Source organism: Rhipicephalus microplus, chromosome 3 (assembly GCF_043290135.1).
Source record: "Rhipicephalus microplus isolate Deutch F79 chromosome 3, USDA_Rmic, whole genome shotgun sequence".
In the NCBI taxonomy this organism is placed as follows: Eukaryota; Metazoa; Arthropoda; class Arachnida; order Ixodida; family Ixodidae; genus Rhipicephalus; species Rhipicephalus microplus.
In genome coordinates, this window is record NC_134702.1 from 148,937,674 (window position 1) to 148,963,002 (window position 25,329).

The following is a 25,329-nucleotide window of genomic DNA, read 5'->3' on the forward strand; positions in this document are numbered from 1 at the left end:
ATTTTTAAACTAATTACGACGTGACAGCAGTTGAATTTCAAAAAGCGATCTATAGGAATATTGAAATACCATCATTAGAATGCTCTCAAAAACTGAATTGCAGAGTATTTTTTACGGCAAAAAAGGAATCTTTTCAAATACTTTTAAATGGTTTATTGTAATGTCTTGAAGTAAATGTTGGCCAAGATTTTAATAGAAATTCCTCTAAAAAGGGTAGTATGCTTCTCTTCATTTCGAAGTTTTGAGCTTTATTTATTATCTTTTTTGATTATCATTGCAATCAATATTGTATATCAGTTATTTATTTGATATTTTGTGTGTATGCGAACGCACCGTGCCAATAGGATGCGATATTAGCTTGCAAATAAATAGAACATAAGCACGTTCTCTGCACGCGTACACACCCTACATCGCTAGGTTTATCTTTTATTTCTACATTTCCTTTCATATGCGACCTGTTAGAGCCAGCTGAGGTTCGGCAGGAAATCGAGGCTGACAGATTTTGTACTGTCGCCGGAAATCGCAAGCCCTTTAAAAGGGCACTCACTAGAACAGTCACTGTCGGGTCAGCTTTGTTTGTTCCAGGTTCGTCGTTGCAAAGCAACTCTTTACCACTCCATTCGCCATGCCCATCACGCTGTACAGCATCGTCGGCAGCCCTCCCTGCGCCTTCGTCCGTACCCTGGCCAAAAAGCTCGGCGTAGAGCTTCAGCTCAAGAACCTCGATTTCTTGAAAAAGGAGCACCTCACAGCAGAATACCTTAAGGTAGGCAAGATGGTACCACCCTGTGGTAACTGAAAACAAACTGCGTCGGCCATGAACCCGCATCCGCATGTGCCTCTGGGGTTGAATTCACAAAACATTTCCTTCGAAAGTGTGCTTACCGATTGACGCTTTGCTAGTGATATCAGCGCGCGACGATTGGTTGGAATATTTTGTCATGAAGTTTTTAAGAGTGAAGTATTTTATGTAGACAGAACCTGTTCTTAAGTACGCTTGTATGAAGTGCAGTGCGTAAGCACGTTATAAGCATCAGTATTTTGCTTTGAAGGATCATCTTAAAGCGTCATGAGCTATGACAGCATTTGCGTGTTATCGCAGTGCCTGACGCTAGGTATTCTCGGGCAATTCTTCCTATTACTGCGATAAAACTTTGAAATATTTTTTCCCCACATAATACTAACGCTAATCAATTTCTCTCAAGAAAAATGCTGTGTTAGTACTTTATTTTCAAAATAGTTTAATATTGTCAAGCTGTGATTGAATCTCGTTTGCCTCGGGAATACTGTGCTTACGGTGAAAGGCCGCTTTTCCAAAAGTTGCACGATAGATAGAGGCCATGGAGGTTTCGTTTTGGTGCACGCCCAATACTATGCCTGTGTACTATGCAATTGTTATGCATGTGTGCTATTCTATATAAAACAGTCAACAGTGGAAATTTCCGGATCCTCCTAAACAGCTTGTGGCATATTTTAGCGTGGTTTGGGCGCCTAAAACAGGAGATATTTAAAACCATACATTCTAGTTTTTTTTTTCAAACATCTAACAGGTTTATCTCGCAATCCATGTTTTTTTGCCTTTGAGAACACAATACACAAAAAGTTGAGACCTCACTATCAACGCCAGACAATGCGTACAAATGCTTGCTATGCGTATTCATGCTTAACTTGTAATTAAAAAAAGTGGAGCTAGTCAACTTCCACAGTAATTTCCAACAAGAAAAAAGAGCGTTCATTGAGAGATATAGCATTATGTTTGTAAATAACAGCTTATTTCCCCATTAGACGGTAACCTCACGTTTTGCATTGTGATGAGAATCTGGGTAATTTCTTCTTGATGATGATTGATTTTTTGATTGTGTGCTTGAGTTGAACGTCCCAAAACCACGATATGATTATGAAAGAAGCCGTAGTGGAGGGCCCCGGGAAGGGTACTTTCGTTTATTATGAAATTTATCCTGTACGTATCTTCTCAGGTACACTATTACTTGTTGTCATAAAAAAAGGGAGAAATAACTTCATTGGATTCAGTTAGTGTAGGAAAAGGTCACTGCCTAAACGGCAGCCAGAAGCTTTTGGGTTTAAAAACATATTGTCAGAGATTGACCTGTAAAAGTGACTGAATTACCAAGAACCAGTTGCAGTTTTCTTCGATATACTTCGGCTGAATTCTAACGCAAGAATAACAATTTCGATCGCAGAGTGCGCTTCAGCTTACAACCCTATACATATGAAAGTGTAAGTGCATTATACAATTAGACCAACGATGCTTGTCTTTAACAGATAAACCCGTTTCACAAGGTTCCCACTCTCGATGATTCAGGATTTATTGTTTACGAAAGGTAAGTATTCGTTCGAATAATTTTCCAATAGGTCGCAAAATGCGCACGAATTGTACGTACCTAAAAGTCTTGAACTGTAATGCATCTGCAGTATATTAAAAAATTTTGAATAGTAGATGCGGGTTCGAAAGGTGTCCTAAACATCGGGAGTTCTTGTCCAGTTTAGGAGTCAGCGTGTAGGTTAGCATTAGCTTTAATGTTGCAGCATAAAGATGCGCACTTTGGAAGGGCTCCCGGCAAAAGAGCACGTACAGTATGGCTAATGGGAACATACTTGTATATTTCATTTCACGTGATTCTACCTTAAGTCAGGGGACTAGTCGCTTTTACCATTCTGCGTATTCTTAAAGCATTCCATCACGATTTGCCATTCGGTATATTGAATAACATCCTGATATCTGCGCATGTGACGAGGGAAAAAAAATTTACGACTTTTTAGCCAAAAACTAGAGTGCATTTATATATAACCAGAAGTCAATAAAGAAGCAATGCAAAAATTAACCTTGGAGGAAGGCAATACACAGCAATTTCTCACCAGAAAGCTTTAAAACTTCGTCTTGTTAGTATTTCAGGTATCACGACTGCACAAGTTGATATTGGAAGCTATCAGATGTAAGCTAGTCAGGTGCTAGAGAAAGGTCACAAATTGCACACCAGGGGAGCAGATGAATTTAACCATGATTATCCGCCAGTTTACTCAAATGCAACGTTATTTTTTGTATCTTAAGCATTAGTGGTTTTGCGGACGATGAATCGAAAATTCTCCTGGTGTATAAGCGTGATGTTTTATCAAAAGCTTAAAGCATATGCCCCTTCCCCCCCCCCCTATGTACGGCGTCTCTGTTTACACTGAAAATTTTCAGGGAGGTGGAACAGAAAGGAAAGTAAAGACAGGCGTGGTAACCAGTCTGAGATGACCGGTATGGTATACCCTACACTGGGGATAGGTTTGAGGGAGTTTGAAAATAGAAAAAGGGAGAGAGAGAGGAGATTACGCACACGCGTTGGGCTTACAAAAGCTGAGGACTTCAAAAATGTTGATGCGCACAAACTGACGAAAGTCCGAAAACACGTGGTTTTAGTCCACTGGCCTTCCGCTGAATGATGGATTCTTCCTTGACTTCTCAGAAATGATAGCGATCGTTAGCAATATTTTTATTCGAGCGATTCAAGTACTAGTCTTAAGGCATCCAGTACTTTAAGAGCGCTTTGAGCAGACATCGTCCAGGATCTTTCGGATGGCATAAATGAGCGAACGAAGCATATATTTGTGACTTTGCCATCTCTCTTAAGTTTGTCGTCAGCAGATGGTGACGACCCTTGAGTGGGCGTGGTCTTCTAACATTGCATGGTCACCGGACGACTTGGAAGAATAGGCCATTCCTCTGTGGAGATATTTCTCTTTACAGTCATCTCTGAGTTTGCCGGTGCTGTTGCGGCTTGATTTAATTGTGCAGCAGTAGAGGTGGTGCTGTCGTTTCGAGATTGCGCAGTCTTTGAGGTCGAATGAGCTGGTACTTACTTATATCTTTTTCTGTCTGATCCTCTAGCACAGCCATAGCTTATTACTTGCTGCGTAAGTACGCCCCCAAGTCTGAACTGTATCCAGAATGTGTGAAGCGCCGCACTCGTATTGACCAGGTACTCGCCGCTGTTACGGCTACAATCCAACCACACAAGATGGCCTTTTTCGTGAGTACCCGTTTTGCTGCGCCCTTCTTGATCTTTGCCCATAGTTGGTCCTTTCTTTATTATCATTCTCGTTCGAAAATTTTTCGCGCTACAGTTCTCGCACTTAGAATTTGATGCCTTCGTTATTTTCTCATTTCCGACACCTTGCTATCACAGTGGATGTTTTGCAACAGAGAAAATACAGGACCACTTTTACTATGTACAAATAATGGACATTTCTTCATTGAGAAAAGATGCGGATGCTTTTCGATAGAAGATATGAAAAATGTACCAATGGTAATAAGGTTGGCTCATAAAAATAAATAAATCAGGGCGGCATAGATTGTTAGTTTGATCAAAAGTGATTCTGTTCAATTGGGCGCGCGAAAACACCGATATGTTAAATGCTGTGATTTTAGCTAAGTGTAAAGCACTCGGGTATGACACGAAACATGGCGAGGAAATAATAATGTCACGTTCTTGACTTCGTTTTGTGTAATAGGGAAGAGATACAGTACCTAGAAAAAGCAGCTAAAAGAAGACTACAACAAAGCGAAGAGAGCGTGCGACAGTGTTTAACACCCTTGAAACCAGGCAGTTGTTTTGGTCAAATAACTCCCTTACGCTTGAATGATTGCGCCCTTCTATCTATAATCAACAGCTATGCCCCCACTAATTTCTATTGCTTTTGTTGCTCGCGCTTAGAACGTCCCTTCATGTCGTTAGGTAACCTGTCTTAAGCTGATTTTCTAGTAAACATCTCTACTTTAGTGTTCATTGATAATTTAGTTGTGTGCCTAAATCCATTTTGAAGTGTATAAGCTCGCCTCCTTCGTTCATGCCAACATTTGGCTAATAGATGTTTGAGGCTGTGCTCATAACGAGGGTTAAGGCACATCTGCCCGTAGCACCACCTCTTGATGGCCATAGCGGTGGCCTGCCGTAACGTAACAGAAAACAGGCAAAATGTATTATCTGATCAAAAAAAGGTGTTATAAAAACGACTTCCAGTTATATACAGCAATGACTCATTGAAACAGCTTGACAAAGTTACAAAGTCGCACTTGAAAAGCCACGCACTCTACAGTGCAATACTGTAGTTTTATCCAAATGTATCATTGGGTGTGGCTACATATAATCCGGAGCCGTGTTTCGTAACTAGCTTTTTTGAGACAGACACACAGACAGACTAGAGACTTATTTATGCCCTGATGAGGCAAGCCAGTATAGAGGACCCCTGGCTTGCTCTCGGCTAATCTGATGCCGGAGCCGGGAGGTCATGCCTCTTTGCTCTCTCACAATCCCTCGAAACGACCTTGAACTGGTCTTTCAGTTTGCAACCCGCGATGGCCTCCTACCAGTACTCTGATATAATTTTTGTCACGTACTTCCCATTCAGTTAGGGCACGCAGTTATGGCAGTTATTCCTCCTGAGAGATGGCACTATGTTCAAATGTCCCCAATTTCTGGGAATGTGGGAAGGTTTTCACTTCAACACTTTCTAATTTGTTGTAAGATGGGCAGAGTAAAGTGAAATTGAAATTGTTTTGCAGCGACCCCTTATGAGTGAGAAGAGAAAGCCAACCAGCGAGGAAGTGGCTTCGTTTGAAGAAAATGTGCTCAAGGGATTCGAGAACCTCATAGGCGACGGGAAGTTCGCTGTGGGCGACCAGTTCACGCTGGCTGATATCTGCCTGTTTTCAAGCATGGTTGGGATATTCGAGGTAATCAAGATTTGACGCTTGCTTGTGTGCTCAATGAATGGCCCGGAGTAGTTGCCTAATTGCTATGGCGTCACCTAAGTGAGCTTAAATTTAGGTAATGTACACTCTATTTCGGCGGTTAATGTAAAAATATGAACGTTGAAACAAACTTACCTACTCTAAAGGGGCCTTGAAACACTTTTTCAAGTAATCATGTAATGAATACACTGGAAGAGCCTATTGCCTCACGAATTCAATTTCACAAAATTTTAAGAATCCGTCCAGTGCGAGTGGAGTTACAAAGGTATGTCACATGCTGAAATCGTACTCTTTCTTCTCTTATCCCAATGAAAGCGCTAGAAGTTAAGCAGGAAGGAATGACAGGGCCACAGAAAAACGTCAGGCACGCATCGTGACCTTGAGCAGTTTTTCTTTCGAATGCGCGACTTTCTCAGTGGGATCGCGCACGCGCGCGTGGAGAAGTAGCGGCCTCTTGCGGTGATCTCTGTAACAAGCGAGCACGCCATGTTCAAGTCAGCCAATGGCTGATAGATTAGCTTGCTACGTGTAATTTTTGGGTATGTAGCATGATTTGTCGAAAGAAGAGGAGAAATCAATTTTTAGCTGACTATGATAATTTATTGGGAATATCGGGCCACGTGCTGTGCTATAATATATGGCTCCTTTGTTGTCGGGAGCCTCTACTACCAATCGGCAGCGTTTTCTGACTATGCGGAAAAAGTGTTCCAGGGCCCTTTTAATTTGGTTATGCATCGGGGATTGAAACATGCTCCAAATTATTCCGTGACCCTGAAAAACAGCGAGCATTATCATAATGCCGTTATCTTGGCACAGGAACTCTCATCAATTTTAGAAGCGAAGCTTCTTGACGCGTGGGTCAGTTTCCATCTGTATGTATGCATGTATGTAGTAACCACCTGACAGCATAGTCACGAAGTTCTTGATGGTGAGCAGGGTGGATCTTCGGAAGGTATTATCGGCAAAGCGTGAATCATCTGCTGGCCGCGTCAGTCTGTCGTCTGTGTGTCTGACGCACAGACGGCTGGACGGACGGCATCTCAGACGGACGCACGGGCTTATGAACAGAAGGAAGAACAAACAAATAGGCGGACGTATGGACGCACGTAAGGACGAATGAACACACGGACGGGCGTACGCACGCAAGGACCAGCAAATAGAAGCGCGGATAGACGGAAGCACGAACGAACGAACGGACGAATGCACGGACGTACTGATGGACGCTTCGCCCCACTCATCATCATCCACTCTGTGGATATGCTGCGATTTTTTGTTATGTCTCGGATTCGATGAAGGCTAATACCTCTCGTTAGCTTGACATTGTCGGAGAGAAACGTGATCATTAAGAAGAAAGAGTTCAATTTAAGGTAACAGTGACAGCGGCGTGCGTCGCTTTGCAGAGATGCCCAAATGGGGAAGTAGGCTACATGTCGAAGTGTATTTGTTTGTAGCCACTGCTGTGATTCAGTTTTATTGCACAGCAGCTTGCACGTGTAAGCACCGCAACTGCTGGCTTTGTATGACGAGCGTGGCTTTATCGTAGCCGAATCATATTCGTAAACATTCCCTTACGTATCATTGTCACCTCAGTGATCGGCTTGAACTTGAAATGCTGCCGCGTGTTATATATCACATCAATGTACTACCTACAATGCTCAGTGTATGTTCGTGCATAATAATGGAAGCTTGAACGAGTTGGTATGCATGGATCTTTATTTAACAACGCCCGCAACACAACGACGATGTAAAACAACATAGATAGGTACTTCTTTGTTTGTTTGTTTGTTTGTTTCTCTGGACTTATGGCTCACGCCCACTCAGGAGGATCGGTCAAGAAAGCGTAGTGCATGTTTTCTGTGAGCATTAAGACTATGTGGAATGAATTTGTATTATAATATGACTAATGTAAGAAAAGCCCCATAAAACGAGAGTAAACAAAAAATTTGCAAAGTCAAGTTGAGAAATTTTGAGATTTCAGGTGTTGTGATTACCCTCAGCTGCGTTTACTTCACCTCACCATTTAGAATTTTCGTGGGTAATACATATTAGGAATTTGATTGAATATCACGAAGGTTTAGCGTTTGGATGCCTGACTATAATCGCAAACGGCATTGAAAGCATCCCTGTGGCAACGTCCCAAAACTGAGGCACCAAAGCCTAGGGCAGTTTCTGCCGTCCGTGTAACGCCTATTTTTAGAAATGGAATAACTAGAAGCCTTTTCATACGTACAGCGTATTGGCGACAATACAAAAAAAAAGTTCGATTGATTTCATTTCTCCGCAGAGTGCGCAGAGGGGTGATATTGCCTGACCAGCTCTGTATAGGTTCAGGTTCAGGGGGGGGGGACACGAAATCAGAATTTAGTAATTAAAGCTGTCTTACAAACTTGGAAGAAAAATACCGTGATCATAATTCTCAGCATGGTAGTGCTACTTAAAATCACAATAACTTATAATTATCAATACTTTAAAAATCATCTCTAAAAATTTACCTCTCACCTAATATTATTCATGAATCTAGCATGTATGATCCGCCTGACTCTCGATGATCCCCCTGGGTGGGTAGGTGCCAATATTCTAATAAGCGTCATCATCATCATTATAATCATCTATTCTCTTCTCTACTCTAATGCGCTGCCATCATAACATTTTCGGCTTTCTTTAAACAGCTGCGTCAGGGTAGTAGTTTGCACATGTGTTATTGTGTGCAGGTAAAATATTTTGGCACACTGCATTTTAGGTGGTAAAAACTATATACCATGGTTGATGTGCTGAACAGAGAAGTCAAGAACAACACATTCTCCTTCAAGAAAAAAGTGACAGTTTTGTCGCAAAGGTGAAGCAATGAACGCGATAGCAACAATTTGGAAGGTCACGCGCAGAATGGCAAGCAGATCGAAACATGCCTGGCGTTTCCCGCACTCAAATGACGCACGAAACGTACTCACAGGTACATATAAATGCAAATAAGTGTTTCAGTTGTAACTTTATTGTGTCTGAAAAGCGTGCCTATTCACAAACGAAGGCCATGCAACGATTGCAGCGACCTTTGAGCGCCCGATATCTACAACAGAATTGTTCCGACGATACCCAAAGGCTAGCAAAGTTGCATGATTCTCCCCACTGCAAAAAAGGGCGCGTGATTGAGCGTACAACCCCTTATTCTCTACGTGGGCCAAGGTATGTGTGAGAGATGAGAACCGCCACGCGCTCACTGCGCCATCTTGCTGATAATGCTGAAAAAACGATAGTTCTCCCCGAGATGCCCGCCAACAGCGCTAAGTGGTAGACATGTATAGCTTTCCGTTTCAATGTTGGAGGTATTCCTCGGTGGCTCAGCGGTTAACGCTTCACATACACAACGCGGACGTCCCACGTTTGATTCCGCGCACCATAGTCTTTTTCTGGTATTTTTTCGTGTGTTATCGTATATATAGATACGCATGCATATACGGTGCATGACATCGACGCCCATGTCGATGCCAGCGGCGAAATCTAGCTGAGAGTGCCCATATAATTGCGAGTGCAATAAAAAGACCTTGCAGTCAAGAAGCTCTCCTCTGTGTAATTACATAATCAGGCGTCCTGCATATATTTGCAGTAGATTCGTATAAATCACTCGTAGCGTTTTAGGTGTCATAAAAAATAACATATGTACACTTGCACAGTTACATCAGTGGTGACATGCTCTTGAGCGGAGTCTCTGCTGATGCTTCTTTCGATTAGAAAATGATAGAGAAACAGTGCCTTCAAGAATAACGATATTCTACTAGCCTGCTTAGGTAATGATGGGCATGTTAATAGTTCCTGTTGTTTCACCATTCGATGTGAACAGTTTTGTAACACAAGCAAACGTTTCATGCATTCTTTGGTAAAATTGTTCCAATATGTCCCTGATATAACCATTGGTACTTGCCGTAATTGTGTATTTACGTAAAAAACTATTCTCCGTGGAACTCGCTAAGACTCGCCGAAGTTCAGAAGAAGTGCATTCGAAAAGTGTTTGTCTAAAGCTACTTGAAGCCTTATTATCAGCAGACCTACTCTTGGATGTCACAAATCCGCGGACGTGAGGCTATAGCGGCCCGGCAAACTTTTCATAGCTGCAAGGCCTGCATAGGAGTGGCATCCTTCAACATTATTTGATATTTTGTTAATACATGGTCTGCACAGACATCACTGCTATCTAAAATCTAATTCATGAGGCATCGCTTGCGGATATCATGTGTTGAAACATATACGTGAAATAAGAACTCGTATTTCGGTATCGGATTTCAATTGTTCTGGGGATAAATATTGGTGTGATTCTCAACCCTGAGCCAAAATCTCCTTCCTAAATGACACACAATTATGAGGTATGGGAAAGATCTTTTTACATGAACCAACGTAAGCTGGCATATTGCTCCACCTTGCACTTTTTTCGGTTTACATTTTGCGCACGCTGTGTGCACAAACCACTCGTGCACTAACTCACCGCTATCATTGAGCACTGCCACAGAATGAAGGCTCTGAAAAATTAAACTGGCTCTTGTAATACTGAAAGAACATGCGTGACAAGGGCCTCACAAACTTCATTAGCATGACAGTGAAATTTAGGGGCATGTGGGCAGATTTTTTTTTCGCGACGGGGGAGAAGTGGGCGAGTGCATTTGGGTGCTCGGCCATTTCGCCCTGCGCCAGCAGAAGTGGGCGAGTGCCTCAGCGCATTGCCAAAGAAATTCTGAGGAGGAAGGGGGTATGGCTGGTATGCCACCCTCTGCTACCTACACGTGCATAATGCAAACTTTAAGTATACAAGTGTGGAGTATCAGGTGGTGTAGCTAGCATACATCAGAGCACGTCGAGAATTTCGCCATCGATAATTGCCCAGCTAGCTGGCTGTCTGGAAGCCAGGCAAGTAGGCAAATGATTTGTGAATAAACAACATTCTCTGACTTATTTTGTATTATTTAAAACATCTGTTTTAAGCTGCTTGAGGGATAAACGTAGTTCAAGTGGAGATGCATTCCCGGACGAATAGGCCGCTACTTTAGCGACACTGCACATTTAGCAAACATTTCTAACGAGAGCCCAATGTATTTATTGAAAGAGTCGAATTACACATGTTTAGAAGGTACAGGGGGGGGGGGTCTTGCTTTGCATTCAACCTATTATCTACCAGATTTAGTACCAAATATTTGGTAAGATATTTATAGGCTAGGCACATTTTAAGATTCAATTTCTTCAAAAGAGCTATCGCTTGACTACTTATCGTGTTCAATTACAAAACTGAGAAAATAAGGAAATAAGAAACATAGGAACTCACAGGGTCTCTTATTCATTCGCTTCAGACGACGCACAGGCGAAAGCCGTCTTTAATGTTTCAATTGATGTAAAAGTTGGGTGTTCGGCCCCACGGTACAGTGGCAGTTTTTATGAAAAGTAACAAGTGAGCGCACCATCTGCGCGCTTCGACTTCTCCTTGCCGCGCGTTAAAGCAAAAGCTAGATCAACTGTAACCTCTTTTCGTGCCTTAATGTGGCGTGCAAAACAAAAATTCATTTTCGATGTGGAACTAGTGGCAGGATTGCAACGCCCTCCCTCTTAAAGGACATTGAGCAAGAGACCTCACAGGCTTCTTGCGTATAACCAATTTTTACTGCACCAAACACGGAAGTGTAACTTCGTTCCTAAAACTGTCTTCTCCTTTCAGATGGGCTTCGTCGACAAGGCCAAGTATTCCAAGTTGTGCAGTTACTACGAGCGTGTTTTGCCCGAAATTACTGGTTACGATGACATCTACAAGCCAGTCCTCGCTGCCATGCAAGAGCACTGGCTTAAGGCGAAGTGAGCCGCTATGCTTGAAACCATGAGAATGAATCATCTTGAAAGCCCACTGCAATAAAATTGATTGATGGTTTGATTAATATGTGGAGTTTACCATCCAAAACTACCTTATGTTTATGAGAGATGCCGTAGTGGAGGGCTCCAGAAATTTCGACCAACTGGGGTTCTTTAACGCGCACTCAAATATGAGCACACGGGCCGACATTTCCGCCTTCATCGGAAATGCAACCACCGCAGCCGGGATTTGATCCCGCGACCTACGGGTCAGCAGCCAAGAACTTATCCACAACACCAACGCGGCGGGGCCCTGCAATAAAATGTAAAATATGTTGTGCTTAGAAAGGAAAAGGAAGTATAATGAAGAATGGTTATTTCTCGACAAAAGTGCAGTTGAGTTGTATGTAAGGTGCTGTAAAACTGTTGCTTGAGCTGGTTTGTGCATTCCTGATCACATATTGCAGGAGTGTGCAAAAAATTGAACTGAAAATACACACAAAAAGAAAGCACGCAAAATGGGCATTAACTTCAAGTGTAATCCTGAAGACCAAAGCAACTCAATAAGAAATAATGACAAGCCTGACATGCGCCTAATAAAAAAATATGCCCTACCAAAATGTCACGGTGCAATCGGCAAACAATAAATATTGATGATAGCGATATGCAGAATAACAGTGCTGGTTGTCATTGTAAATTTTCCTACCGCTATCGTCCATTTTTGTTGCTTAGTGTTCGTGCTGTACTTGCTGTACTCTTCTAATACGGTATGTTTTTTTCACAGGCGCTGCCAAATTAACGCTAATTAGGTTCTCCCATGGGTTAGAGAGGCCACCAGTGTCTGATATGTAACTCGGAAATGCATCTTAATCCTCTGAAAGGTGGTGATTTTTGCGAAGTTGGAGTGCGCGTCGTCGGTATCAATGTTGACCAACGTTGGTGGCGCTTTCAAAACTACCGCTTAGCGAATTATTGTAAAAAAGCGAACAAAATGGTAGGAGTAACGCTTGGTTTACCTCCTTGATGGCGCCAGTTGTTCAAGCAATCACATAGAGTGGGAGATTTGAACTTTAACTTGTCGACAGCTTCCGGGCCATCGATGACTATAGGACTAAAATGTCGGAGCGTGATTAGGCTACGCAATAAACGTCAGCGTCCCTATTTACATCGAAGCCAGGAACTATCTTTTTCGAAGCCAGAAAACGCGCTAGAACAATGTAGGAGATGGTGAATTTGACGGGAAAACGAATGCTTGCTCACACACAAAAAACGAACTCAGAAAAAAAAGAGACAAGATACGAAGAACATTGCTTCATGCTATTGTGTCAATTGCTGCGTATGCAGGACTTAAGGATTTACAGTAGCGACCGCGTCCCTTTCTAGCAGCAAGGCACATTTGCCCCTGACTAGACTGGATTTTTCAGCAGAAGCGATCTTGAATCTGCGTTATTTCTCATAATAAATATTAGAAGACGCTGGTCGTCATAACGACTCCCCTGAAACCTCGCCATTTTAAGTTTGATATCGTAAATGTAAACGTATGCGTGCCCTCGTGAAGCGTGTACACCAAACCTATCCAGAATTGTACGAAAAGAGAATAAACAAATCAAAGAAATATGCAGCTGAATACAATTCTAAATGTTTAAGTTGCAAGTACATGCCACGTCCATCCGTATGTGTCGTCGACTGTTTGACACTGCCGCACAGGGCAGCCTATGTGAATACGCGTGTGCTTATTGCACTTCAACAAGATTTGTCGCTGAGTTGCATGGCTCAGAGCGAGCATTCCGCGCCTAATCCCTGAAGCAGCGCGAGAAAAGGATTCGATATAGGTGGAATTCCTAGAATACGAAATATGTGGATAAGCCTTGTTGTTGAGCTTTATGAAAGAACAAGTTCACTGGAAAGAGCAAGCCCACTGCACCCGAAAGAAGTACTTGAGTCGCTTTAAACTAGTTCACACAGACGTAGGATGAACACAACCATCCGTGTCTGTCAAAAATTTGGCTCTTCGGCAAGACTATGATAGTAGAGTGGAGTTCCCCAACACGAACGTCTTAAAAATACCTAGTTACAAACTTTTCCTCGGGCGTTCGAAGTCTGCGTTCACAGGGCAACGTCATTGTCAGCCGTGCTACGTTAGGCGCAAGGCAGAGATCGTGAGTGTCATCTGCACAACGCCTCCTACGTGGACTTGGTCTTCCTTCAATGCCTCTCTCGCGTCCTGGGTACCCTAAGGCTAAAGAAACTGTTTCATGCAAGAAGCTGGCTCGAGTGCCCATAGAGACGAAGATTTTCTGAGAACTCCTCTTTCCCAGAACAATACTGCCTCGTTTAGAAGCATGGATGAGTACAAATTTAAACTTTAAGTCAACGATCTGCCTATTTATCGATTTCTTTTATTAGACGTATGCGCGAAAATACTCAAGACCTACAAAACATGACAGTGGCAAGTGTGCCTATATACGTGCTCGCTCATATATGTGGTTGTGGGCTAACGTCAGCTTGACCACTTTGGTGGGTTTGTAACTTCAATTTCGAAAAAAAAACAATGCAGTTAGTTTTACAGATTAAGTTCGGACATGCAATTGGCTTTGCTTTGCATTAAGTGAGTGCAAAAAGAAACGAATCCTCTTTCCGGCAGCGTTAAAACTCGTAAACAGATTTAAGAAATATACCAAAAAGAAGTTCATAGAAAAAGTATGAAAAAAGTACGAAGCGCTAACAAAATAATGTTACCTGAGAAACGCGCAAGATAAAAAAATCCGGGATATAAACTGATACACCAATAAATCTGTGTCCTTTTAAGCAAAATTTAGCTTTCCATGGTCTATAAGAAGCAATCAGTGGCTGTGGCAAACCACGCGCGGTTTTTTACAGGGAAGCTATAACAGTTATCATACAGGCCATTTTCGTGGTCGTTAGCCCCAGTACGCCCAGTGCAGGGCGAATTTCTCTCCCGTGTTACGTTTGTCAACCCTATCCTGGGTTTGCTGCTGCCACGTTATAACACCCTAAGGTTCCTAATCTGATCTGCCCAGCTAACTTTCCAATTCCCCGCATTGTGCTTCACTTGGAATGCTGTCTGCTACCCTTAATGAATAGTGGTTCTCTTGCGCACGTGATACGACGTGTTGAGCCCATGTCCACTTGTTCTACTTGGTCTCAACAGTGATGTCCTTAAAATTTACTTATAACCTGACCCACTCTGTTTTTCGTGCTCGTAAGGTAACACCCCTCAATTCCCTTCTATTCGGTCGCTGGGACATCGCAAATTTAAGTTGAACCTTATTCGCAAGCCTCCAAGTCCACTTAAATGCAGATATTATATGTACTTTTCACTTGTGAGTTAGCAATGAAGTACGAATAATGGTACGACGCCGCCAATCGGCAAGCACCAAAGTATGCGCAAAGAACACAGCTTTTCTCGTAGCAACCGATAAATGATGACAATTTGTAGGTGAAAAGACTGCACTATTAGAAGAGGCTGGATATCTTGAGGCACAGTGAAAACGATGTAAAGGAGAAAAAGAAATTTGCCCGATTAAATAAATTTACGTATACTTCTTATTCTTTTGGCGCGGGTACCAGGACACAGAGGTACAACGCGCCATGAGCATGCGGATACACTCGCAGTAGTATCACAAGATGGTCACTGTTACAAGCTGCCGCTCTAGCTTCGCCAGCGCGAAGTCGGCGACGGGAATGACAGCAGGTTGGTTCGTTCCGTACGCAAGCAGAGACAGTGAAGAGATCAGAGACGTGAGAAAACAAAACAAACTTTAGTAATATTGCAGCACACGGGATCTAGTACAACACTTCAGTACAACTAACAAAATACATCAACACTTGATACAACTAAATATACATATCAAAATAATAAATCAGCTTACGAGAGAGAGCTATTACAAACTACACAAATTAACAATAGAACTACGGAGGAGAAAGTTCGAAGATATAAGGAGGCGAAGGCATACGTGTGGTGACCGGCAGCGTTGCGTCCCCGACGATCAGATGCGAGAAGTCGAAGAGAGTTCTGGCATGACTGCGATGTCGGCGGTGTTGCAACGCTGGTGGCTCCGGGAGGCTAGTGCTTGCAGGTGACTTCGAGCAGGTTGAGCTAACTCGAGGCGAAGTCCTGAAGTCTACGTTGCAGACGTTAATATCGCGTCACAACTAGACGAACGGCTAAGTTTAGGGGGCCAGCCGATACAGAGCCACACTAAAAACTTCTAGAAGAGATGCTTGTGGATCTGTTTCTACACAATGTTGATCAGCGACTAGTCTGCCTAGCAGGGCAAAATCCTGCGCTTAAATCCCCCTCATGTCTCCTCGCTCTCTTCCTTGGGGACAAGAGACCTCTACATGGGTCCAATCATGCGAGTTTCATTGATGGAAACTCCGCCCCAAAAATATATTGACCCCACCCCTTTTTAATTGGGAGAGGGCCCTCAACTAGCGAGAGCGACAACCTGTTGGGTTGTTGTCATACGGCTTGGCCACCAGTGGGTTTCCCACGCTTTTCCTCGTGGGAAACGGTCAGACTGTTTGGCTCTCAGGCGGTGCGTCCCGTAGCCTAATACTTGTTCGGGGTACATCGCGGCCTTCCACGACCTTGCAGACGCCGCCGCAGTTACAATAGGATCAATCGTCGACGGCGAAGTTCTAAGAAGAGCACCCCATTCTGCACTTCTCGGCTCCCTTTCATGCGCCCGCCGTTTCCACGGTCAGTGGGGAAGTACGGCGCCCGTTAATTGCCGTGACGCGGGGCCACCAAAATGGCCGTCCGTGACATTGCCCCCCAATTTCAGAATGTTATTCATAACATTGGCTCACACGGAGGGGAATTTATTGGCAACAAGGAACAAAACACCACCAAAACAATTGTTAGAGTACCAGCTTTAGTTACACGCAACAATATCAATGCGTCATGCAAACAATAAAAAGAAATAGCTGTGTACAGCAGCCATCAATACAGAATAGAATGCACGAATGTATACTACGAACAAAACAGAACAGGTGCGCTCCTCTACTGTAGTGAAATCCTTAAATGAGCATTACAACATGTAAAAACAATCAACGCACCAAGCAAAAAGAAAATAACTCAAAATACACTTCTTGTACAATGAAATATGCACATACAAACAGAAAACAAACGACGAAAGGAAAAAAATAAAATGCTTATAGACCTCAAGAACTATTTCTGGCTCAAGTAATTGGCTCCCACGTTTTCGCTACCCTTAATAGGCGTAATGGTAAACTGGTACTCTTGGAGTAGTAAACTCCATCGAAGTACTCGAGCGGTCAGCTGTTTTGCCTGTTGGATATAACTCAGAGGCTGGTGGTCTGTCTGGACACAAAAATGTACTTCATATAAGTACATGCAGAATTTCAGAATTCCGCATACCAACGCGAGACATTCGCGTTCGATGGTACTATAGGAAGCCTCCCGTGGAAGCAGCTTTCGGCTGGCATAAGCTGTGGGGTGGAGCTTGCCTTCGTGGGCCTGCATGAGCACGGCTCCGAGACTCTTGTCCGATGCGTCCGTTCGAAGTACGAATGGTTGGTGCAAACTTGGTAGCCGTAGTATCGGCTTCGTAGAGACATGTTGTTTGAGACTTCGAAAAGCCTCCTCGCGGGCTGCTGTCCATTTCACAGAGTCCATTTCACCACGCGCCAGAAATTCTGGCGCGTGGTGAACCCTACAGCCTACCCTTCTGAGCCAACTCTACTGAGTGATCAAGGCATAGCGTTGTCGCCAGAGGAAAGTGCTGAGTGCTTCAACGAATTTTTTGCATCAGTGTTCACGGAAGAACTTCCACTAGACTCACTGGCACTGTTAAAACCTACCATTCACGACCCTTTTTCTTCAATTACAATAACTGAAAATGGTGTCGCGCAAGCTGTACAACGCCTTCCCCATAAGACTAGCCCGGGGCCCGACGGAATTAGTGCCAAACTCCTAAAATTAACCTGCCACAGATCAGCGTATTTATTGTCGCTGATCTTTCAGCAGTCGCTTGACACGGGCTGTGTACCGGAAGACTGGAAATATGCCTTTGTTAAACCCATATACAAATCCGGCCAAAAGTCAAGTCCGAACAACTACCGTCCAATCTCTCTAACCTGTATATCTTGCAAGCTATTAGAACATATCATTTACTCGAAAATTATATCTCACTTGAACAGAAACAACATCCTCATCCCAAACCAACACGGCTTTCGGGAAAAACGCTCTTGCAACACCCAACTATTCGAATTGTTGACAGACTTGCACAAATCCATGCATAGCTCTGCTCCTACAGATGCTATTTTTATAGACCTTTCAAAGGCTTTTGATCGCGTCCAACATAACCGATTAATAACTAAAGTCCGTAACCTCCAGCTTGATCAGAAAACAATCCAATGGATTCAAGAGTTCCTCTGTAACCGGTCGCAATCGGTCAAACTTAACCACATAATTTCCAGAAAGTGCATGGTAAAATCCGGTGTCCCCCAGGGCTCCGTGCTCGGACCATTATTATTTTTGGTCTACATCAATGACATTGGATCTAATATTGTTTCTTCTCTACGCCTATTCGCAGATGATTGCGTTATATATAAGGAGATTACCGAACCGAATGACAGTAGCATTCTACAGTCAGATTTGTTAAAACTCGCAGAGTGGTGCAATTTGTGGCAGATGCACATCAACGCTGAAAAAACCAAACATATTAGATTTACTTCCGTAGCCAAACCCTCATCATCCGTCAGATACATAGTCAATAGCACCGTAATTGAGACCGTTTCATCCACAAAATACCTCGGCATTTTCTTTAGTTCCGACCTAACCTGGAACAGTCACATTGAATACATCACCAGCAAATCATCAAAAAAACTCGGTCTTTTGAAACGCCGCCTCAGATGCGCAAACTTGAAAACTAAACTTCATGCATATCAAGCTCTGATCAGGCCTTCACTAGAGTATGCGTCAACCATCTGGCATCCACACACGGCAATGTTATCTGATATGCTAGAATCGGTACAAAATAAAGCAGCCCGGTTTATCACCTCCTGTCATTCTCGCCACCAAAGCGTAACATGTCTTAAGCGTTCTCTGAACCTTCCATTGCTTGCCACGCGCAGAAAGTTGTCCCGCCTATGTTTTTTCCATAGTTTATATCATAGTGACTCGTCATTTTCCCGATCATTCATTCACCCAGCCCCCTACGTTTCTGATCGCGTTGGTCATGCTTATAAGGTCAATACAATATATTCACGCACTAAGAAATACCAATTTTCACCTCTGCTGTTATCCATTAACGAGTGGAACGCGCTGCCCTCAAACATCGTCGCTATTACAGAACCCTCCCTTTTCCAGTCTGCACTACAAACTTACTTAGAAGTTGACATTAATTTGTAACCACCATTGACATTTAATGTGTAACGCATGCTCAGAGAATGTTTATTGCTATTTCTTGAAATATGTTTCCTGTTATGGAGGGCTGCTTACTGTGTTTTTTGCTTATTGTGTTATTAGTAATGTTGCTTGGGCTATCGGTCTGTTTGATTACTAGTATTACTCCCTGACATGTTGTTTTACTGATGCTATAGTAACCTCTTGTATGTATCCCCCCTTATGTAATGCCCTCCGGGCTCTTAAGGTACTTAAATAAATAAATAAATAAATAAGTTAGCTTCGCCCTTCCGATTAAATCTGTAAAGGGAGCGCTGACTTCTGCGTAATTCGGGATAAATTCCCGATAGTACCCGGTCAAACCGAGGAAGGCGCGCACTTGTCGCTTGGTTGAAGGACGTGGTGCAGCTTCGATCTTGTCGAGTGTTTTCCCTAGTGGTCGCATTCTGCCCCTGCCAACTCGGTGTCCCAAGAAGTCGATTTCTTCCACACCAAGTTCGCATTTACTGGGGCGCACTGTAAGCCCAGCCCTATGCATGCGCTCAAAAAGCAGTCCCAGAAACCTCAGGTGCTCTTCCCATGTCTCGGTGGCTACCAGTACATCATCGTAGTAGTTGTCCACACCGGGTATACCTTCTGCAACCTTCCGCATCAACTTAGCAAATACAGCAGGCGCTGTCTTGATGCCGATTGGCCTCAAGCGGAACTGATATAGTCCCGATGTCGTCGAGGAGGGCGTCTTCGCTTTGGACTCTTTGGTCAGCGGGATCTGCCAATAGCCCTTCACGAAGTCGAGCTTCGAGAAATACTTCCTCTTTCCCACTGTAGCAAACCCCGCGTCAGTTCTTGTCATAGGCTCGGAGTCGGCCACCAGAACGGCGTCGAAAATCGATACACAGTCGATTTGTATCGTCGGGTTTTTTTACCAAATTGACTGGCGAAATATAAGGTGACTCTGATTTCTCAATGATGCCGAGCTTCTCCATCTCCCGCACCTCTTTCTCTACACCTTCCCGCTTTGCAAAGGAAAGAGAGTACTGTTTCACGTAGACGGGGTTACTCGTGGTGAGTTCGAGGTTGCAGCGAACCCAGTCAGTTTTGCCCGGGACAGCTGAGAAAATACGAGCGTGTTCCCTGACAATTCTTTGCAGCTGTCCGATCTGCTGAGCGTCCAGTTTGTCGGAGAGCTTCACGTCTTCTTCCCCTTCTACTTTCAGCAAGTCAGGGGTTGGAATATTTTCGTCCTCGCTTGATTCCACAACACCAAATGTCACGTTGCACACCTTATTGCAGGGGCTGTCCCTCTCCTCGTATCTTTTCAGTAAGTTGGCGTGGAAGGTTTTTCGGCCGCCAGCCGTGTCTACGACGTAGTCAGCTTCACCTTTCTTTTCCCGGACATCAAATGGGCCCTTCCATTGCAGCAGCAGCTTGCTCGTGTCGGTGGGAAGTAAAAACCTTGTCTCCGGGGTTGAAACTCCGCTCCTTCGCCTTTCGATTGTACAGCGCCGTGTACCGTGCTCCGGCTTTTTCCAACTCCTCATGTGCCAGGCCGCACGTTTCCTCCAAACGGTTCCGAAGGTCGAAGACATGCTGGTACGTCGTCTTAGCTTCTTCAGTCAAGTCAGCGTTCGTCCACAGCTCCTTCAGTATTGCCGAGGGTCCCCTCACATGGCAGCCGTAAAGAAGCTCGAAGGGTGAAAACCCCATACTGGCCTGCGGAACCTCCCTATAGGCGAAGAGGAGAGGTGCCAGGTAGCGGTCCCAATCTCTCGGTTTTTCGGCACACATGCGCTTCAACACTAATTTTAAGGTGCCGTTGAATTTTTCTACCAAGCCATTCGCCATGGGATGATATGGGGTGGTGTGGAGCTGGCGCACGGAAAAGAGCCGCGCTACTTCCTTCATCAGGTCCGATGCGAAGTTCGTGCCACGGTCGTTCAGTATTTGGGGGGGGACGCCAAATCAGGAGAACATCTCGACAAGGGCTTCGGCCACTCGCTGAGTTTCGATACTCGGGAGCGCCACTGCGTCTGGATACCGGGTGGCATAATCCATCAAAGTCAAAATGTATCGGTTCCTATGCTTTGAGGGCGGGTGAATCGGTCCCACTATATCGATCGCCACTCGCTTGAACGGGGTGTCGATTATGGGTGCCCTCCCCAGTGAAACATGTGGTACACGGCCCTTTGGTACGGTGCGCTGACAAATGTCACATGAGGCGACGAACCTTTTTACGTCAGCTGTGATGCCTGGCCGAAAGAACTCCTCCGAGATCCAGTCCTTGGTTTTCTGCGTGCCCAAGTGTCCTGCCATTATACCATTGTGTGCTGTTTTAAGCACAGCTTCTCGGTGGCAGTGCGGAGCGACTAATTGGCGTACAAGCCGTCCATTGGCCTCTGTGTACTGTCGGTACAGCAGTCCCTGTTCTTGTTTGTACTCGACGCTTCCCTTCTCATTTCGGCATGTTTTCTTCCTGTCGATCTTCTCAAAACACTGTTTGAGTGTCGCATCTCCCCTTGGCTCGCAGTCTTAGTTGTCTCCCGGCAATCCCGCCGTGGTCCCTGGCGTACGAATTTGGCAAGTTTTTCCGGCTGTGCATGTACTTGGGAACGGACGATAGCTGCTGCTACAGGCTCTTCCCTTGACTCCTTCGTCGAGACAGGTTTTTCAGTCTCCTTTCTTGGATCATTAGGAGGTCTTACGCCATCGATATTGCCCAGAATGAGGTCATACAGTGGATCCTGCAGGCATAGTGCTGTCAGATTGCCAGTAAAGTAGGGGGTGTCAACCTCAATCTGTGCTTCGGGCAGCATCCTCGCTGTTCCGTCAACCAAGTAGACGAGTGTGGTTGTACCTGTCAGCTCGTCTTCCTTCACCAACTTCCTCCGCACGATTACTGTGTTGCACCCCGTATCCAGCAACACTGATATGTGTGTGCCTCGGAGGGTCCCTGTGGCCACTGGTAGGTTCTCAGCCAGATTTTTCGGCGGTGTCACCCTTACGGCGTTGACGACAAGGATTTTTTCGCCATTCCTAAGCTCGATATACCCGTCGCATATGGGATCCTCACGCGTTTTCCTTGGTGCGTAGAGGCAGGACGCCTGGAGTGAGTTATTCGCTCCTGACCGGCAGCCGTTTGCCCTATGTCCTTTTTTTCCCACACTTGAAGCAGACGATGCTTACATTAGCGGCAGGTCTGTTGCGACACAAGTGCGGCGGGTTATTCCCACGATTGCAAATATAGCACCGTGGTAGTGGTGCGTGGCTGTTGCCTTCTTTTTCGTATTTCCCCTTTTCGTCTGTTATGGGACCATCTTTCTTTGTTTTCGCTAGGCTTGTTTCACCCTGAGCTTCCAAAAACTGGTCTGCCAGCTCAAGCATGTCTTCTAGGGATTCCGCCCTCCTTTCTTTCAAATATAATGCCAGGTTCGAACCACATCCATGCAAAAACCTCTCTCTAATCAACAATGCGTGGAAGTACTCGAATTCTGTCTCAGTTTTGGACAGCTCAACCCATCTATCGAAGTAATGTTTTAAGCGAGCCGCGTACTGTGTTGCTGTTTCACCCCCTAATGGCTTCTCCTTATTAAACTTGTCTCGGAACCCATCTGCCGTGAAGCGAAAGCGCTTCAGGAGGGCGGTTTTAACCTTGGTGTAGTCCGCTGCATCTGTAGGTGGTAGCCTGCCATAAACACTAAGCGCCTCTCCTGTGAGACTTGTCGAAAGCGCCGTCGCCCATTAGATTTAAGGCCACTTTTGCCTTCTGGCAATGCTCTCAAACCGGCGTATAAACGCATCTAAGTCGTTCCTTCCTTCGTCAAAGGTGACGAGCAGTCTACCTGCGTGTATTCTTAAACTCGGCTCCTCCCCGGCATCGCCGTGCTCACTGTTGCATCGGCTCACCCTGCTACTCTCACTGAGGCGAATCTTTAATTGCAGTAACTGCACTTCCCGTTCTCTGGATTCTCTAGCCGCTTCCCTTTCTTTTTCCTTTTCCTCCCAGGCCAGTGCCCGCTCTTCTCTGGCACACGCCTGCGCCTGTTCCTGCTGCTCCTTAACCCATTGTCTCAGTTCGGCGCCCGCGAGGCCTAACTGTTTACCGTGCGCGATCCACCTATGCAAATCCATACACTCCATACTGCAAATTGCACTAAAATGCCACTATAAAAACAGCGCAATCATATGCAGGATGCAACCGCTTGAACTGTGCGGCTCTATCACCACACTGTCCGCACGATTCTCGTTCACCCCTCGCTGTCTTACTCTTGTACGGAACGTCCTGTCTCGTGGACGCCAGTTTTGTGACAAGCTGCCACTCTAGCGTCGCCTGCGCGAGGTCGGCGACGGTAATGACAGCAGGTTGGTTCGTTCCGTACGCAAGCAGTGACAGTGAAGAGATCAGAGACGTGAGAAAACAAAACAAACTTTACTCTAGTGATATTGCAGCACACGGGATCTAGTACAACACTTCAATACAACTAACAAAATTCATCAACATTTGATACAACTAAAATACATATCAAAACAATGAATCAGCTTACGAGATAGAACTATTAAGAACTAGACAAACTAACAACAATAGAACTACGGAGGAGAAAGTTCGAAGATATAAACAGGTGAAGGCATAAGTGTGGTGACCGGCAGCGTTGCGTCCCCGACGATCGGATGCGAGAAGTCGAAGAGAGTTCTGGCACGACTGCGATGTCGGCGGTGTTGCAACGCTGGTGGCTCCGGGAGGCTAGTGCTTGCAGGTGACTTCGAGCAGGTTGAGCTAACTCGAGGCGAAGTCCCGATGTCTACGTTGGAGACGTTAATATCGCGTCACAACTAGACGAACGGCTAAGTTTAGGTGGCCAGCTGATACAGAGCCACACTAAAAACTTCTAGAAGAGATGCTTGTTGTTCTGTTTCTACACCATGTTGGTCAGCGACTAGTCTGCCTAGCAGGGCAAAATCCTGCGCTTAAATCCCCCTCATGTCTCCTCGCTCTCTTCCTTGGGGACAAGAGACCTCTACATGGGTTCAATCATGCGCGTTTCATTGATATAAACTCCACCCCAAAAATATATTGACCCCACCCCTTTTTAATTGGGAGAGGGCCCTCAACTAGCGAGAGCGACAACCTGTTGGGTTGTTGTCACACGGCTTGGCCACGAGAGGGTTTCCCATGCTTTTCCCCGTGGGAAACGGTCAGACTGTTTGGCTCTCAGCCGGTGCGTCCCGTAGCCTAATCCTTGTTCGGGGTACATCGCGGCCTTCCACGACCTTGCAGACGCCGCCGCAGTTACAAAAGGATCAATCGTCGACGGCGACGTTTCAAGAAGAGCACCCCATTCTGCACTTCTCGGCTCCCTTTCAAGCGCCCGCCGTTCCCACGGTCAGTGGGGAAGTACGGCGCCCGTAATTGCCTTGACGCGGGGCCGCCAAAAATGGCCGTCCGTGACAGTCCCATTATTTTTATATAGCCAACGTTGGTGTTTGTTTCTGTGGCTTGATATGAAAACTTTGCTATGTCAGGAAGAGGAGAAGGAAGAAGAAACATTATTGTGAAATTCCGACCGTCTCGGTGGTGCGGATCCAATGTCGAAGTGTCAGCCAGGAGCACTTGTCTTTTTTGCAGTGTCCGCGGCTCGTCAGATTGCCCAAAACAGTTCCTCTGGCTCTGAGCTGAATATCACGGTCTTTTTCTACTCACCACTATTAATTGTGCGATCCCGTTTGACCAACATTCTGCAAACCCACAGGATGTGAGGCAAGTGTGTCTTTTTCTTAAATAATTCGCACCTACTGGTATACCGACCTAGATAATAGTGTACATAGGCCACTGGGTTCAGGTACGTGTTTGTTTAAAGGAGGCGCCAGGGCAGCACTTGTTGCTTGCTAAGGGTGTGGAGCGCGGGAGGATACCGGGCTCTTTCGAATTGATAATAGTTTGTGATTTCTTTGAGTGCTACCAGACATCTTTTCTCCAACCTAGTGGAGGCGTCTCACTGGCTTGACGTGTAGCCACTGATAGCCTAGTGGAGGTGTCTCGAGCCACGGTGTGCGCCACATTATTTTAAGAAGAGTGTACAGGTGATGGCAGGTGGTGGTTATGGTGGTGGTGGTGGTGGTGATGGTGTTGCAAAGGCCTTGACCTAAAAGATCAGCAATCGTTTCGCATGAGCATCTCTTAAATTAGGGGGTCAGTTACCAAATGTCACTCAGTCCAGCATCTCGCAGTAAAGTAATCAGGAAACGTCACGCTCCTCCTCGTCACCGTGGGTCCTTCAGGAAAGATGACATCTTTCAATGTGTCGTGGTGCTTGAGACAATCTTTCTGCAAGCTGCCTATCATCCATTTTCGTTCTGTCAAGCT

General features: G+C 45.0%; 1 protein-coding gene across 1 annotated transcript; it reads left to right on the forward strand.

Annotated features, from left to right (window-relative positions):
- The first annotated feature begins 584 nt into the window (after nucleotides 1-584).
- Nucleotides 585-11,655, forward strand: LOC119159930 (glutathione S-transferase 4). Its single transcript, XM_037412725.2, has 5 exons — nucleotides 585-766; nucleotides 2,284-2,342; nucleotides 3,893-4,034; nucleotides 5,567-5,737; nucleotides 11,448-11,655. The coding sequence occupies exons 1-5, from the start codon at nucleotides 626-628 to the stop codon at nucleotides 11,583-11,585; spliced, it is 651 nt and encodes a 216-aa protein (XP_037268622.2). The 5' UTR covers nucleotides 585-625; the 3' UTR covers nucleotides 11,586-11,655.
- The last annotated feature ends 13,674 nt before the right edge of the window (nucleotides 11,656-25,329 follow it).